Below are 17,801 nucleotides of genomic sequence, written 5' to 3'. Positions count from 1 at the left end.
TCCAAGATTCATTCTGACAACATGGAATACAGAAACAGAAAACTTTCCTTCTGTATAGACTGATTTTTCCCCCTTCACTTTCCTTATATTCACCTACACTTGTGGCCCTGAATCATGAGATTTCCCCCTCTCCCCGTCCTTTAAAGTTGCTTGATAAAATGAATGCACGTACAACCTTTTCTGACTTTTGCAAAGCTCTAATTAAATTATGCGCTTTCCCAAGAAGACATAACAGGAAAAATACTGAGGGGTGTTCATCTTGTTTAGATAAGACAACTCTGGAAACATATACCATCTACATAATATCTGTAGATAAAAGAATGCACACAGGGCATATTGGAAGAAAACAGAGATTTTCGCAGCAGATAGAAGTCCTAAATCACAGAAAAAATGTCCAACCTCCGACATGCCTTATTGTCCACTCGCTTTTAGTGCTTGGGTGCTTTCTCTCAAAATTCAAGCTGCAATGTCTGTCTCTAGACTATTTCAGTACCTTCACTTAGCCTGGAGGTGTATCACCTTCTGTTGGATCAATCGCTGGCCTCAGGAAATGTATTATGTATCTATCAGTCTTTTGGATCTGCCCAATGACAACATTCCTCTGGGTAGATGGCATAAAGCAATACAGCAGAGCCTCCATATCCACTGGTCCAGTGACTATGATCACATTTAACCGCAGTTGACCTCGGCCCAAAAGAGAAGTCATAAACACTTCTTAATGAAGTAAAAAATCTTAATTTAATAGGGAAAGGGAAAAAAACTATGCTGAGGTTGCTAGGATGTATAGTAAGAATGAATCTTTCTATCCCTGAAATTGTGAAAAAAGAAACGTAAATGTGTAGTATATAGTGCATACAATGTTTGCTATTAACTGTGGCTTCAGGCATCCACTGGAGGACTTGGGAACCTACAGCAGGGGTCCTGCTGTATTTAATACCACCTGAAGTTTATTTATTTATTTATTTTTCAATTTATATCCTCCCTTTTTCCTCAAAGGGATAAAGGCAGCTTACATCATTCTCCTCCTCCATCTTATCCCCACAACAACAACCCTGTGATGTAGGTTGGGCTGAGAGTCTGTGACTGGCCCAAAGTCACCCAGTTGGCTCCATGGCTGAGCAGGGACTTGAACCCAGATCGTCTGAGTCCCAGCCCCATGCTCTTAACCACTACGCCACACTGGCCCTCAAGTTCTCTTGGAGGTCTACAAAAGTCATATAAGGCAAAACTGAAGTCTTAACTGGCAATTCCTAAATCAACAACAGGTGATGCTGTTCATGCAAAAGAAAAAGTGTAAAGCAATAAAAGGTCTCAAGAGCGATAAGCTGGGGCAAACTGAAGGAAAATACCCTGTGTTTATTAGGCATAGGCTGTGAAACATTTCTTTGGCTTAAGGCCCTGCTCATTCATTCTCAGCTCCACAATAAGCAAAGTTCAACAAAAGAGAATTTCAGTCATGGGAATTATCATACAGAAGCAGGTGTTCTTTGAATGCAAGTTAAGCAGAAATATGGGCTAGACCAGTCTGATTCAACATACATTCCTTCTGGGCTGGAGAAGGGGGGAAAGCAAACACTAAAGCCTTCCAGAGAAGCCAAATATGGGTTTCTACCTGAGATGTTCTGACTCACAGACCAAACTCGAGTTTCTCAAGTGTACAAAGCATTTTATCACATCATAGTTAAAACAGTGACTCCTTGGAGAAAAAGTGAATTTCTTATCTACACAGGTCCAGAAACTCTTAGTTAAGAGCTACATCAGTGATACTTGAAGCTCATGTTTTTAAAGGTTTCTTGATTCTTGAACGGAAATGGACATGAACAAGGCAATCCTAGACATGTCTAGAATGGACCTTTAGTCTGATCCAGGAAAAGCTCCTTTTATGACCAAAGCTAAGCAAAAAGCGCTCTTATCTTTTTCTGTTAAAATATAAGAGGATGCCACTTATATTTTAAAGGAAACAAATACTCTCAATGGGGATCAATTTCAGGGCAGAATGAGGAAAGTATAAGCCTCCACACTGAAGTGCTGTTGTCCCAATCTGGATCGAGGCCAAATGTTTACATGAGAGTAAGGCAAGCCTCAGCTTCATGGGAGGATAAGGGCAATTAGCACAACCTGTGGTTTAACTTTCAGGACAGAAGCTACCCTTCTTTGGAGAGAAGTGTGGGCACCCAGAACTTGTTTCTCTCACCTTTTTGACTTTTATTACAGGGCAACATCCATGCCTTCCAGCTGCAAATGAGTCAGTGCTGCCTGGCTGTTGGACAGAAGTTGAGGGCGGGTGCCAGCAGCAAGCCAGGGACTGGCATGGCATGATTTTGCCAGGACACACTGGCGGTTCTGGCAGCAGCACAAGCAGCCGGGGGGTCTCTTCTAAATTCCCAGCAGGTGATTGTAGGAAGGAATTCCTGGGAGGAGAAACAAGATAAAGAGGAGGACAGGGAAGAGGAGGGAATCAAGTATGATTTATTTAATGCCTCAGCAAATACATATCTGTAGGATTTGAATAGGATTAAGTAGATGACAGATGGAAGAGAAAGGCCCTGAGTTAGGTAGAGTACATTAAAGTGAGTACAGGCAGCCTTCCCCAAAATGCTGCCCTCCAGATGTTCTGGACTACAACTTCAAGACCACTGGTCCTGCTGCCTGGGGAAGATGGGAGCTGGAATCCAAAACATTTGGCAAGCACCTGGTTGGGGAAAAGACCTATGGACACCTGTTGTGTTCCTCTGACTGCTTTAAGGTTCAGGGTCATGATGAAGGCTGCCAGCGGCCACTAGTCCTGGTGGCCACATCCACCTCCATGATCAGAGGCCACTGCATGGTGTGCCTGGCTAAATGTATCCTGCTCTGATCCAGCATGGGTCTTATGTTCTCCCACTGGATATTCCAGGAGGGCAGTCGTGCTTTGGGCATCATAAGAGGGCAACACTCCCTGGAGAAACCAATCATGCTTGGGGAAAACCCGAGGCAGGCGAAAAGGAAGGCCAGGTATGAGATGCAGCGACCCTGTAAGGGAAGTCGCGGCCCTGGGTCTGGAGAGAGGCGCAGAGCGTTTCGACGGGGCGGGGCGGTCAGGAACGACAGCAAATATTCCAGGAGTACCTGCCCGCCGGAAGGCTCAGGTGCCAGGGCTTCTCTCGCACAGGGGCTGCCCGACACTCACGCACGCAGCTCCGCCGGGACCCTCCCGCGGGCACGCGCTCCCCGGCTGGCCTGCGGGCCTCCCCGCCATCTCGCCGCGCTGGCCCCGGGGAGGGCGACGCGGCGCTGCCCAGCCGCCCGAGGCGTGGCGCCCTGCCGCCCGGGGCGGGGCTGGCGAGAGGTGAGGCGCCGCGAGCGCGCCCTGCCGTCGATCCCGGCGGGGAAGGCGTGGCCAGCCGCCAGGGGGCGGGGGCGAGCCGGCCGAGCCCGCCCAAGCTCCTCGGCAGGTCTCGGCGCCCAGCCCAGCCCAGCCCAGCGCAGCCCGCCGACAGCAGCGCTCTCGCCCGTGCCCGGGCCGCGGTCCCCTCTCCCTCCGGTGCCGCGGCGACCATGGCCCTTCCCGCCTTCTCCTCCGACGCCGGCTACATCCGCACGGTGCTGGGCTCGCCGGTGCTGGGCGAGTTGGACAGCTCCACCCTGGCGCTGCCTGCCAGGCTGTCGCACGGCCGAGCCGAGGCGCAGAAGTCTCTCCGCATCCAGCGACAGGTCGAGGAGACCCTGGCCAGGAAAAGCAAGGGCTCCTTGGTCAACGGTGAGTCCAGCGCCCCTTCGGGAGCCCCGTTCCGCCCCCCTCCAACTTGCGAGCCAACTTTGGCTTGGGAAGACCAGGAGAGCCGTCCCGTCGACGGAGTGCCTGCTTTGAGCCAGCGCAAAGATCTCCCCCGCGCCGCCCCGCAAGGAAGTGCAGCTTTTGGTGATCTTTGAATTGGGCTGATAGAGGCGTTCCGCCCTGAATTCTCGCAGCGCCTTTGTGTGCGAACGAGTGCGTTTCTTTTGGAAGTTTCTTTCCTCACCTGCTCAGAGAAATTAAGGAATGGGATCCCGCGCCCTCCGGCCCCTTTTTGTCAGTGGCCCCACCTGCAATTCAGGGAACTCTTAAGTTCCCTCCCGCCTCCCCCACTTCAGTGAGTAAAGGACATCAGCTGTCCGTATTGGAAAGCTCTGATGGTTAGCAGCGTAAGATGAATTTAGGGTGCAGTGCTTTGTATACCTAGAAAGAAGCCCTAGGACCACTGAGATGAAGGTGGGACTTACTTCTGTCTTCATGAGTATAGGGTTGCACCCTGAACTTTCTCTCCCAGTGAAATCTGCCAGTTTTAAAATACTTAATTCTTAACTGAGCTCTGCATTCATATTTAAAGTATGTAAATACACTTATAGTGTAATCATTGTGCATAATGGGGCTTACTCTCAAATGAGTGCAGCTTTACACGTATTTTCCAGCTAACTGGGTCCTTCACCTGCCTGCTTTTCCCCCCCTTCCTCTTTATCCATTCCTTCCACCGCTTCTCTGCTTAAAATGTTAATTGTTGTTATTTAACTCATATTCTGCATTATTAGTCCAAAGAACTCTTTAAGCAGACTACAGGAAAAAGAATGATAATCATCATGTACAACATTAACTGCTGTTGCGATGTGCTATCAACTCTTGCCCAACTTTTGGTGACCCTATGAATGAATGCATTTCAAACAGTCTTCACAACCCTGCTCAGTTCTGTGTCTCCTCTGTAGCTTCTCTACTGGTCTTTCCTCTTTCAATTTTCTGTGAACTTTGGACACATCCCTTATCAGAAACATTAAAGGGCTGCCTCTCTTAATTCTGTCTGCAGAAAACATCGGAGGACTTTTAGTGTTGGTTAGCAGGAGTCTTAGACCTGACAGGTACTTTTTCGAAATCAAAACATATGTAGGATTTTCTTTGCATGGCACTTGGTGATAATATCTCATCACATATGTAACTATCTGGCCCCAAGGCAAGGGATATTTTACAGTTTTCTCCTAACTTCCCATCTATTGTGACAAAGAATGAAAATCGGTTTACAAAGGCCACATTTGTGTGGTAATTTTTTGATTCAAGAAACACAAACTGAATACAAAAACACATTTACCCAAATTATACACAAAATATATATGAGAGAGCAAAGGTCAAGGAGGCTGAAGAGTAGAGTAGAACGTTTAATGAAAAATGCAAAACTGCAGTTTTAAAAAGGCATAGAAGGAAAAGGATGACAAGCAGGAAGAGCAGATATGTTAAAAATAATCTCTTGCTGCTTCAAGCACTAAATGATACAGTTACGTGAATAAACACCGCATGTTACAACAATTTTAATACTTGAGGTTTAGTGGTGTTGCATCTCTCTGTCAGTCCTATTGCTCATACTGCTATCTGCAACCATAGTAACTTTCTTCCAAAGCATAACAGCTGACATTTTTTTACGGAGGTAGTTGCACAAGGACATTTAACTATAGGTTATTTGATATCTTTTAAATAAATGCTACCTTTACAACAGCAAAATATCTAGTTCAGTGAATAGAGCAGAGCATGGTACAATCACAATACATAAAATCACAATGAAATATCATTTTAAATAAACCAACTACTACTCTAAGATAGCGTGACTGTGATTGCACATCCTTCTCCGGTAACATTGGAGCTGTTTTGTGGGAGGTTTTGTGAGAAAAAACAGCTTAGCTCACCCCCAGGGCAACATTGGTATGACAATTCACTTGCATCTTCTGTTTGTGTACATATAATTTTGTTTCTAACTTTACCAAAGTATCATTGTCAAGTAAGAATGGCAACTGTGCTCCCATAAGGTAAGGGTCAGCCCTGTGACCTGCTCCCAGTGTAGATACAACTTCTCTGTGGCAAATTTAAAACCACTTGGTATATAATTACCAGCATTTATTTAGAATTTATTCTCAAAAGCTGCTGCTTTTGTTCCTAACTTGTAAAGTATGTTTTAAAGCAAAATGATTTAAAGATTTTTCCACCCAGTGAAGTAAATGGGATCTGTATTCTTTCAATTTCCAGAAAAAGTTGGAAGCCAACTTCTTAAACCTCACCTATCATCACTCCCAGGCTATATGGAATGTGCATTCCTTCCAAGACACAACAGTGCTGTATAGTGTAAGATTCGGGCAGGCACACCCCTGCCCCAGGGCTGGTAACCTGTGGCTGAATCCTTTCTCCAGATAGCTATCTAAACGACCCGGCCCCATGCCTGACTCATCCAAAGATATTATCTTTGAGGCTTCTTCCCTAAATTGTTTTGCTTCCCTGCTTCCTGCTGCATATTTATGTTTCCTGGAGGTGCATTGCAGACATTCTTCTTTGGGGTAGGCAGCTTTCCAGGTGCTGTCGACTACAAGTCCCTTAAGAGTCAATCAATCCGACATGGCCAATTCCATTTTTAGAGACAATCACCCAGTCAGTGCATGTCTCAAATCGAATCTGTTGCTTACAGGGGTTATTTCTCTATGCCCAACAGGGCTTGCAGACCTCTGGGAGAACACAAAGATTGCTAGCAGTTGCTGCAGAACCTGGAAGCTAGGGCATGGAATGGACTTCCACAGGAGGTGGTTGAAGCCCCATCGGTGAGGGTGTTGAAGGATAGGAGGGACATGCACATAGAAGGCATGTCATGATTGGAGCTGGCTGGAGCCAGGGGTCAGACTAGATGGCCCAGGAAGCCCTTTCTGACTCACTCTGTTTCTATCAGATAAGTGCTAAAATGGGTCACTTAGTCAAAACCTCAAGACAACCTTTTACAACCCGGTGTCCTCCTGATCTTTTGAACCACAACTGCCCCAAACAATATGGATGATAGACTGGGTGATGGGTGTTGTAGTCCAAAAACATCTGGTGTACAATTGCTGGGATATGTTATTTAGGGTTGTGGGTGTGGAACCATGTGTGCGTTGCAAAATGCAAGGATAGGGTCCAGTGACTTGTGCTTGAGTTGTGCTTCCTGGAGCTTTGTACCTGAAGCTAGATTGTACCTCACTTGCTCGGGCTTTCTGTGCTGGATTGGTGAATGGTCAGAACAACAAGCCAAGAGGAAACAAATCTTGTTTTAAAAATCCTTGCCTCTATCCCGCCTCTGTTGATCTAGTCAGTTTCCCTACCGTAGCTGCAATAAACAGAGTCAGTGTGGTGCCGTGGCTGGAGAGTCAGACTGGGACTGAAGAAGATCCAGACTGAAATTCCATCTCAGCTGCAAAGGTCATGGGATAATCTCGTGCAAATCACTATCTCTCACCTTAACCTGCAGCTCAGGGCTATTTGGGAGGGTCAAATTGTGGGGGGTAGAGAAAACCATTTATGTCACTCTGAGTACTTCAGAGGAAAGGGAGAACATAAATAGCAATCAGCCAACATCACAGACTTGATCCACTTAATAACTGCCTCTAATATATATTTTAAGGTGTAAACCTATGCCTCTCTGGATGGGAAAAAAGTCCAGCAATTCTCAGTATGCATGGGATGGTGCCCTTAAGGAAGGATTCACTAGCAATTAGCTAACGTAGCCCTGGGAAAGGATTTCTTTGATGTGTGGCTTGGAACTCGTGAGCGCCAACATCAGAGAGTGAATGGATGATGTGCAGTGGGGAAATGGTTCTCCTTCATACCCGTCAGACATCTGGATTGTGTTCAGCTGACATGTGGGTCTGACCTCTCTCACTAGTCACACCTAGACGGCAGCATTCATCTGAGCAAGACCAGTTGCTCCCTCCCTGATGGCCACCTGCCAACTCACACAGGCGTCGTGGTTTCGGCGGTTTTGGCTTGTTCGACCGTTGATGTTTCAACCTCACCTGGCTTTTGAGTATTTAGCTGCAGTTTCCTGATGATTTTTTTTTTCAAAATGACTTTCTATCTTGTGATTTTTGCATTGTGCTTTTCTTTGTTATAAGCTGCCTTGAGTATTTATATGGGAAGGTGGGGCATTAAAAGTTTCCAGTAAAGAAGAATATATATTGGCTTATTTCACAATGGTTGCCATGAGGGAGGAGGCTATCAGTGGCAACTAGCCTTGCTGGCTGTGCACCACCTCTTTCACCAAAAGTGGCCTGCCTGCACACACCTGTTGCTGAGGAGCTTGGGCAGGAGGAGGTCTGGCACCTATCCTGCTCGAGGGATCCTGAGGGCAGCTGGTTTGCCACTGCGTGTATGGAGTGCTGGACTAGCTGAACCTCTGGTCTGGCTGTTCTTGTGTTAAGCATCTGGAGGTACTTGTGTGTTGGACAAGCACTGTGTCGCTCCTGGCAGCGGTATGCATTTCATGTTCCTTACCAAGATTTTCAGTGTATGTGGGGTTAGATCTATATCTGTCTTCCATGAGTTAAGAAAGGACTTCCCTCCAGAGGCAAGGCTCCCCTCTTAGAAGGTCCCTCCATTTAATTTTGGGAGGTTCACCCCTTCTTGCAACACACACACTGCAGCTCACCCTTCTGAACGGAGTCTTTGCACTTAAGGAGAAGACATTGTGGAACAATTTTCCTGCAGGGATTTTCATTATCATAATGGCTGCCATGTTGAATATTTAAGCCATAACTTGTCATTACGTGTGAACGCAGAAAAAGTGGGTGGTTAAGGTACTTGACAACCCACCCAGAACCCATGGACTGTTTTGGAGTTGCAGGTGCTTTATCAATAACTTATTCTTGCTAGGTTTGCAGGTAATGACAAGCTATGATGCACCACTACCACAGCTGAATATTCAAAATGGCAGCTGCCATTTATGGAACAAGAACTCCACTGGGAAACTTCTGCATGGCTGCTTCTGGTTACTCAAAAGCTGCTCTCTGTTTAGCATGGCTGGAGGAAACAAGGAATCCATTTCTGCTAGTGTGGTTTATCCAGCTTAAATATGGATCCAATTCCATGACTGTAGTCTTCATGTGAATACAAAATAAGCTATAGGTCAAGATAATAAAAGAATTACAGTGTTTTCAGTAAACAAGGCCAATGTTTTTCTTCTGCACCTCATGAAATAGACCCATGCCTACAAAAACTACTTTGTCTTCAAGATGTTATAGGAATCTGTTATTACTATAATACAATAAATATCTGAAATTTATTGTATTATACTTTGAAAGCTACTGGTAATCCACAAGAATATTAATATTATTGGATTTTATCTGGCCAGGGCGGCTTATTTTATATTGGTATTTTTGTATTTTTAACTTAATGCTTATATTTTTTAATTTAATGCTATAATTATTTTTTAACTTATTGTTGTAAGCCGCCCCGAGGCTTCGGTGAATGGGGCGGCATAAAAATGTTTAAATAAATAAATAAGAATAGACTCCAGTAGCGTCTATGGGCCCTTCTTTTTTGGACAGAATTTAGAAACCAGCTGTGATAAATGGGATTATTTCGGCATATTCAATTGCCCTCTTAATCTAGGAGTGTGGGGGTGGGATGAGAAATCATACTAGATACAATTTGATACAAATGGAGGTTGTCATATATAAATACTCTCATCTTATCAGAGAGCTTTAACAGCATTTTCAATCTGGCAGTGATATATTGGTTTTCCCATACAGAAGCTTGATAATAAAGGCATATATAATTTGTCTGTCTTGTGCCATCCTGGACCTGTAATTTTCAGTTATGAAAAGAGGAAGAAGAAAAATTTCTGGATGTTGTTAGACAATGTCTTCAGTTTTATTCCAAGCACTGCCCAACTGTTTGCTGATAGCATAACAAATATTAATCCAAAAGTCTTTTTGTCTAAAGATAGCCAAGGCATTTTAAGTTGGAACATTGTCTATGTATACACACGCACTAAAATACAACTACAAAGGTGAAAACTCCAGTGTTGATCCAAATTACATACAAAGCTTTGCAGTTGACTGGCAGGTACATTGTTCAGATACATACAGCTTTTATTTTGATACTGTACTTGACTTTGTTTTTCCAGTGTGGAGGTGCTTGGGGCTTTTTGCATTGTTGAGATGGCAGAAATTTGAGAATACAGTGAGCATAAACAAAAATGCAACATTGAATTTTCAGAAGTTATTCACTAGTGGGAGCTGCTTGATACAAGACGTATTTCCTATGTAGGAGAAGGTGTTGGGAATTGCGTGCATCCCATGTGATGATTGAATCTGTTTCGTTGTTTGTACATTTGTTGGGAAATCATACAACTGTGCATGGCTTCCAAGCAGAAGTGTACATGCTGCGTGTATATTTGAGGATCAGAATCAGCCTAAGGAGAATTATTGCCTTGATCACAAATACGCAGCCAAGGGTGGAAAAATGAAATGGGAGTGGTGTATTTACAACCTTTTGTTGGGCATTTGTATCAACAAAAAAACTGTGGAGCTGTCCAGTTGAGAACTTCATGAGCTTATTTATCCTCCTGAAAACAAACACTTTACAAATCCCCAAGTTAATATATTGGGATTCTTTTAAATTGATAGATACCATTGCTTCTACTTTATGCAGCTATAAACCACACTTCCTTCTCTGTGCTTTAATGATAAGGTCTTTTGAGGCTGATAAGTCTCTCTTCCTTCTCACTTTGAAATCTAAGCTTCCCATTTAGCCATTGTTCTAAATAATCCCCTCCCCACTGCCAACAAAGTGCCACCACCAACCTGAGCAAACACAGAAGAGACTTTATGGCATCTTAAAAATTAATCAGTTGATTTGGGCATAAGCTGAGAAAGCTGGAGCTCACATTTCCCCGTAATAGTAGAATCTAGTCCACCAAAACTTGTGCCACCGTAATTCCATTGGTCATAAAGGGGCTGCAAAACCCCACTTTGGGGCAATTGCTGAGTAATTTGCCCCTAGAATTGCTCAGCCTCCTAGGAAACCTCAAAGGAGATCTTACAAGCAATGAATGGATGTTGTCTGAGAACTCTGATTGCCAAGAGAAAGCAGAGCAGGCCAGCTAATCAAACTGAGCTTTGCGTAACCCCACTACTCCATCAGATCAGAGACATTAGAAGCTCACAACTAATTTACAAATGAATTAAGGTTTGCTAAACCAGAACTACTGCTAGATCTATATGTATACAGGCCAAGTGTCCATATATTGCTCCCAAAGCAATCAGGAGATGTTTAGACTAGATCAGAGAACTTACAGAGAAGAACTGGGATTTGTGTACATCTTTGGGATCTGCTGCAAGGGCCCTTCCTCAATGCTTTCATTTACTGTGTATGTTTACAACCCCCTGAGAATCAGATCTGCTCTTCTCAATACCTGCCCTGGTTGTTTCTTGGCAGCACTAGAATGGCATGGCACATTGGGCATGCGTTTCTATTCGATAAGAAAACTGAATACAATTGGAGTACAAAACAAGATGTTGCAGCGTGACCTCCCACCTAGCAGAAGTGCTCTGGTTCTGGGGTACAGACAGCTGTACCTTCCAGGCAGAATGCTCCATTCTCCCATTCCCCTTCCAATTCTCTGTTGTTGTTTTTCTTTTCCAGCTGATTGAACATTCTCTGGCTGTGCATTCTACTTAGTACTCATTGTGCTTTTGGACGAGAGGACTGAGTCCCCCCCCCCCATCCACGTGTCCATCTTCATCATGCTAAGCATGCTGATATATTTCTCAGTGACCCTATTTGGCTCCAGTCAGCACCCACCACCTAAGTTTTCTGTTGTTGTTGTTAGTCGCGAAGTCGTGTCCAACCCATCGCAACCCCATGGACAACATTCCCCTAGGCCTTCCTGTCCTCCACCATCCCCTGGAGTCCACTCAAGCCCACACCAACTGCTTCAGTGATTCCATCTAGCCACCTCATCCTTTGCCGTCCCCTTCTTCTTTTGCCATCTATTGTTCCCAGCATTAGACTCTTCTCCAGGGAGTCCTTCCTTCTCATTAGGTGGCCAAAGTATTTGAGTTTCATCTTCAGTATCTGGCCTTCTAAAGAGCAGTCAGGGTTGATCTCCTCTAGGATTGACCGGTTTGATCGCCTTGCTGTCCAAGGGACTTGAAGGATTCTCCTCCAGCACCACAATTCAAAGATCTCAATTCTTCAGTGCTCAGACTTCCTTATGGTCCAACTTTCACAGCCATACCTTGCAACTGGGAAAACCATAACCTTGACTATATGCACTTTTGTTGGCAGGGTGATGTCTCTGCTTTTTAGTATGTTATCTAGATTTGCCATAGCTTTCCTGCCCAGGAGCAAGCATCTTTTAATTTCTTGGCTGCAGTCCCCATCTGCAGTGATCTTGGAGCTCAGGAAAATAAAATCTGTCACTACCTCTATTTCTTCCTCATCTGTTTGCCAGAAAGTGAGAGGACCGGATGCCATGATCTTAGTTTTCTTAATAGAGAGGGTGATAGGAAGAGATAGAATTTCCTAGATAGAATTCAGAACAACATTGTAGTCTTTGCAACATTCCTGGGAGTCAGTGGGCGCTACCAGTGAGCTCTCTAGGCCCAAGTCCTGCTGCTCTCTCAACTTGTCCGCATTTCAAAGTTTGGTCCGACTTCACAACTTTGCACCAATCTTGCCCAAACCACACAAGGTACAGGGTAGCTTGAAAGAACTACTCTCGTTTGGCATGCACTGGAAATTTTTGGTGCACAAAAGCAACTGTATTAAGCATGTCTTACAGGAGGAACAAACACAGCAGTCTGAGCCGGAGCGCAGAAGCAGCAGTGCGGTCTCCCAGAGGTCTTGCCCGCTCCTCCTCTCTCGCGCTGGAATCGCCTCTACAGCTCCGTTAGCTACCTGCTCCTGCTCAGCACGTGTGCTTTGTTCCTCCTTCTGGAGTGCAGCAGAGAACCTTCCAACCCGCCCCACCATCCAAGCCAGAGCACGGCATGGAAGAACCACATCCCACAGCACCGCCACCGCCGGAAGTGTCCTGCGGCTCTTTCATGAAGTCAAAATGCCAGGCTGATTTCCAGCATTCACTTTTGAGAATGCATTGCACCAGCAGGCCCCCTTTGCTTCTGGCTTATTTTTGGACACAGTGCAAAGTGCCGCTCACGACCCATAGAGCCCTAAACAGGCGGGGACCAGCCTATCTGGAGGAACACCTTATAAGCCTGTTTGCACACTGTATTCGGCATCTGAGCCCCTGCCTTCTTTCTGCCATGTCTGAAGGTGTGCTTGGTGGGGACAGGAGAGCAGGCCTTCGAAGGTGCAGCACCCAGGGGAGTTCTCTCCCCAAAGTATTTCAACTGGGGAAATACTTTGCTGAGTTTTAGGCGGTTGTCAAAAACGTTTGTATTCCATTGTGCTCTTTTGTTCTATTGTCCTGCTGAGCTCGTGCGTTTTGACACTGACCTAGTTGTTTTAGGCTCTGCTCGTACTGCTGGTTTGTTTATTTGATCAAGATATATGAGTACATAATTACTTTTCTCTCCCACCTGTTTCCCTCTTGCAAGGAACCCAAGATGCCTCGCACAGTCCTCCTCTAGTCCATTTTATCCTCACCAAAGTTACTCTGCGAGCTTCATCTCCCGCTGCTCTGATGCTCAATTTACTGTGTTTATTTTGTTATTGTGGGTGTGTGTGTGCGTGCGCAGAAGTGGGGCCCAAAAAGTGAGGTAGAATTTTTCTAGATAATAAAAATATTGAAGCCCAGGGGGTATTATCAGCCTGCTTTTCAGAGGCTAAGAAGCGATGGGGCTGTTGAGCTGTCTTCATAAGATGGCTGGTTCCAGGGAATAGCCTTGATTTTATTTCAGTAAGAGATAAGGTTCTGATTAAGAAGTTGAATGCTTTAAGCCCTAATCTGCATAACCTTAAATTGAAAGCTCAGTTAATAAGTGATCATCTGCAAAACCATTCTTAAGGATTATCACTTTCTAATCTGATGCTGGAAGTAGCACAAATGCCATCACAGCAGACTGCAATATTGTGTCTGTCATGGGCAGACCTTTTCTCTTGCTAATCATGGACGCTTGTGAAATAACTGGATAAGCGGCGATGCAGTGATTCATGTGCCCCGTTCTCTTCTCTCTGATCTCATGTGTCTACCTTACTCCTCCAGCCTTCTTCCATTTGGTGTCGGCTTCAGGTAGTAAGTCCCAAGGGCAGGCCTTGCTTGGTTTTACATATGCCACAGAGTTTATATGGGCACTCCAGATTTCCCTGATCCTCCTCCTCGTGTATTATGCAAAGCATGGGGCCCGGGGCAAAGGCGCTGCTGCAGAAGTGAAGAGAGCATACTTGCTTCGACAGTGTCCTGTGCCAATCTGCCTGGCCTAAGGAATGGCAAGCCTAAGTGCGCACGACCCAATGCCTGTCACCAGGCCTTACTTATCACCCTGCCTTTTGGCCAGTTCACTGCTGCAGTCGCAGAGCACGAGAACCTCAGGGTCAGCATCAAGGTCAGGCATGGCTGGGCACCTGCTGAGGGCCGACTTCCAGCAAGGGCCCCCTGGAGTTGCTCCTCCTCCTCCTCACGGCTGCACCTGGCTTGCTGGCCTGCACCTGCCCAAAAGATATTCCAAGGAGCAGGAGGAGGAGGTGACCCCAGGGAATGAGAAGGAGGCAGCACAGCTGGTGCCAATGGCAGTGTCTTGTCCAACAGCCCAGGAGCCTCAACTGAATCATAAGCATGGAGTCTTGATGCTTGTATACAACACTCCACCATACCAAACACCAGCTAGGAGTGGGAAGTCAAGGAGGAGTGGGAGCACCATTTGGGCACCAGAGTGTTGCTTGTTTTCCCGCATTGCTGTTGGACCAGTGATATCAGCTGCATACACAGGTCATTAGAGACCTGTGAGTAGACGTATCTGGCTGGCCAACCCTGGAGCCCGTGAGACAAGCCCTCTCATGCGCTGAGAGCCATGAGTCTTCCTCAGCTGCTGCTTGTTGGTGCTTGCAGCTGTGTCTTCAGCATGCATTGCTTCGCAGGCCGCTGAATGGCTTGCCAGTTACCCTGAAATGTGCATTTCCAGCTTCCAGAATGTCCAGTGAGGAAGGCACTGCAATATTTTGGTCTTGCCTCAAGACAGACTTCCTGATCCTGTTGGCCTCCAGATGTTTTGGACATCTCTTGTCCTCCTCAGCCACTGGCCATGGTAGCTGGGACTAATGGTGGCTGTAGTCCAGAACATCTAGAGGGCAGCAGATAGAGAATGGCTGTCCAAATATGTTGACCAAATAACTTTTTATATCAAAGACCATCTGCAGTAGTGAGCAATTTGTCATCCTCTGGATGTTTCGGCTTACAGCTCCCATCAGCCTTTGCCAACACAGCTGATAGTAAAGCCAAAATACCTGGAAATTCCCCAGTTCCGACTTCTGATTTAGAGCAATTGCTGGCAGTGTTTGCAATCTCAAAGGGTTCCACAGTCATCCTTGCACATAGATAAATAATCCATTTTAATCAACAGACTTGATTTTCTGCAGACCGTATGGTGAGACACACAGACTGGGAAAATTAAAAAAAGAACCCTAGGACAAATCAGATTGTAACCAAGGAGACAAGACAGCAACAGCTCAAATAACCTAACCTTCCAGGGACCTTGGAGATACTATGTGGTCTCCCCCTCTCCCATTCTCTGTAGGATTACTGAAACTTTCAGGTATGGATAGGGAGTTTTAATAACCCCGGCTCCTGCCAGATGTCTCCTCTAGTCTGCAGAATTGCTGATAGCCTTTAAAGCAGTCTGGCTGCCTCTTCCTGGTGGGAAGATTGTGGAAGTCCTGTTTGCTCTGGATCCTAACTGCAAGATTCCAAACTGTGAGATGTGGGGTACTGCTAGGAAAGCAGCGGAAGTGACCAAGAAAGGATGAGCAGCAGATGGACAGATAGATGGCTGCAGTTGCCCCAACAGCTCAAGAATGGTTTGCTGTACTCATGCCTGAAAAATTTCTGCACTTAATAGATTCCCCGGGGCAAGTGTTGTCTTGCCTACTCTTAACAAACTATCTTGATGAAAAGTCTGTTGGTAATCTCCGAGATATGCAGTGGTGTAGCTTGTTAACCACTTTCCTGCTTTTATTATTACTGACCCCATTAATGTAACATAAAACAACCACGCCCATATTTGTTTCGTTCACCAGGAGAGACCCAGTTCTCTTGGTGAACCTTCTGCTTCTCAGCATTCAATTTGTACTTGTTTGTAAGTTCAAGAATTCACACCATGAAGCAGGCCTTGGCATTTCTTACTCACATGAAGTGCCTTGTGTGTGGCTGCAGCTTGCTTCCCTTTTTAAAAATTGCACTATCCCTCTGGTTTAAATTCTGACTAAATTCTTAAACCTTCTGACCCAAGTAGAGGAAGTGAACTTCTTCAGCTATCGCAAGGGTGGTAAGCCCTTTAGGACTCAGTGTGCTCTTCTTGAAATATACTCACCATTTCAGAGGTAACCATACATTTCCTACAGCTTGGGCATGTCAGTGCTAAACTGAAGTTTCCTGAAAGGTGTAATACCTGTGCAAAGTCTGAAATGCAATACAGGATTGCATCCAGTGTTAGTTTAAGTTACATCCCATTCCTTTCAATGGATCTATTCTTTCTAGGGTAAACCTACCAAAGTGAATGGAACTTAAGCTAGACTTAGAACTGGATTCAATTGTGAATAATGAAGAGTACCACATGAATAGAGACACTTGATATTAAATTAGAAGTTCACCAGATAGGAAATCCTCTCCCAGCCTCATCCACACTGCATGGTTGTGTGAGGCTTAGCAAGGACAAAACATTTAAAGTTCTTTGATAGAACACATGTGCTTCATCCTTAGCATCAGCAGTTTAAAAGAAAGAAAATTGGGTGGGCTGCTTTGGAGCATGGGATGGCTCTTAAGTTCCCTCCCCTCAAGGCATTCCTGCAACCTTGGGTTCCCTCGAGCACTGGGGTCAGATGTGTCATAAGGCAAGGCAAGGCATGACGAATCAACTTTGCTAGTCTTAGGGACTCCTTCTTCTGCACCTGGATTTGGGCCTGAATGACCAAGGGAAAGTGAGCATGCGTGAATGGTGAATTGTAAACAAGCACAGTTTGGGTCATTGTGCAACATAATTACTGATCAAAGGGCATGTCTGTTAGACATCAGCTCAAGCCCTGGTGCTAAACTCTGGCTCTGAACTGCCAAGTTTAATGATAGTTAAATTAGCATATGTGGTGTGCAGTAAATTTGTTTTTCATGCCTTTCTACAGGAAGTCTCCATCGGACCTCCAGTGTTCCAGAATACGTGTATAAATTAGATGCAGTCGAAACAGACTTTGCATCAAGACCTTTTCTTGTAAGTGCATCTTACAGCTCTCATCAGGTGAGGAATATTGATGGAATACACATACATGCATGCATAAACACATTAGATTATGGCTGTCCATCCATGGAAAAGGATGTATATGTGAATTTGGATGTATTACTTTTATTTATTTATTATTCAAATGCGTAGCCTGCTTTCAGTATCCAAACAGTGAACACAAAATACAATAGTATCAAAACAACAACAAAAAACGCACAGTACAAATTACTCAGTGCATAGTTACACGTGGGATTTCGCTTCCATGAGATGTAGTGAAGACTACCAATTTGGATGGCCTTCAAACGGGAATGGGAAAAATTAATGCAAGGGAAGGCTGTGAGTGGCTGCTTATCCTGATGTCTCCACCACTGCTCCCTCCAGGATCAGAGGCAGAATCCCTGCATACACCTGCTTCTGGGAAACTGGGCAGGGGGTGATGCCGTGCTCATATCCTGCTTGAGGTGCTCTGTGGGCAGCTGGTTGGCCACCATGTGAACAGAAAGCAGGATGAGATGGACCTCTGGCCTGGTGCAGCCCGCTCTTCTTAAAACGAACCTGCAAGAGCACAGCACTCTCTGCCGCCTGGGACAAAGCACAGCTGCCTGGGTCACCCTTCA

At 45.4% G+C, this 17,801-nt stretch overlaps 1 protein-coding gene across 1 annotated transcript in view; it reads left to right on the top strand.

The window, feature by feature from the left end:
* The first annotated feature begins 3,462 nt into the window (after nt 1-3,462).
* The window catches only part of PKP2 (plakophilin 2), a 53,243-nt gene continuing 38,904 nt past the window's right edge, over nt 3,463-17,801 (top strand). Inside the window, exons 1-2 of the mRNA XM_044434007.1 lie at nt 3,463-3,739; nt 17,090-17,202. Of these exons, the coding sequence (XP_044289942.1) occupies nt 3,538-3,739; nt 17,090-17,202 (315 nt within the window). The 5' untranslated portion in view covers nt 3,463-3,537. The remainder of the gene's footprint in view (nt 3,740-17,089; nt 17,203-17,801) is intronic.

The sequence above is a fragment of the Varanus komodoensis genome, unplaced genomic scaffold (genome assembly GCF_004798865.1).
Source record: "Varanus komodoensis strain SLA01 unplaced genomic scaffold, ASM479886v1 scaffold27, whole genome shotgun sequence".
NCBI lineage: Eukaryota > Metazoa > Chordata > Lepidosauria > Squamata > Varanidae > Varanus > Varanus komodoensis.
Note: the sequence above shows the minus strand (reverse complement) of the source record. Positions and strands in the feature narration are given on the sequence as shown.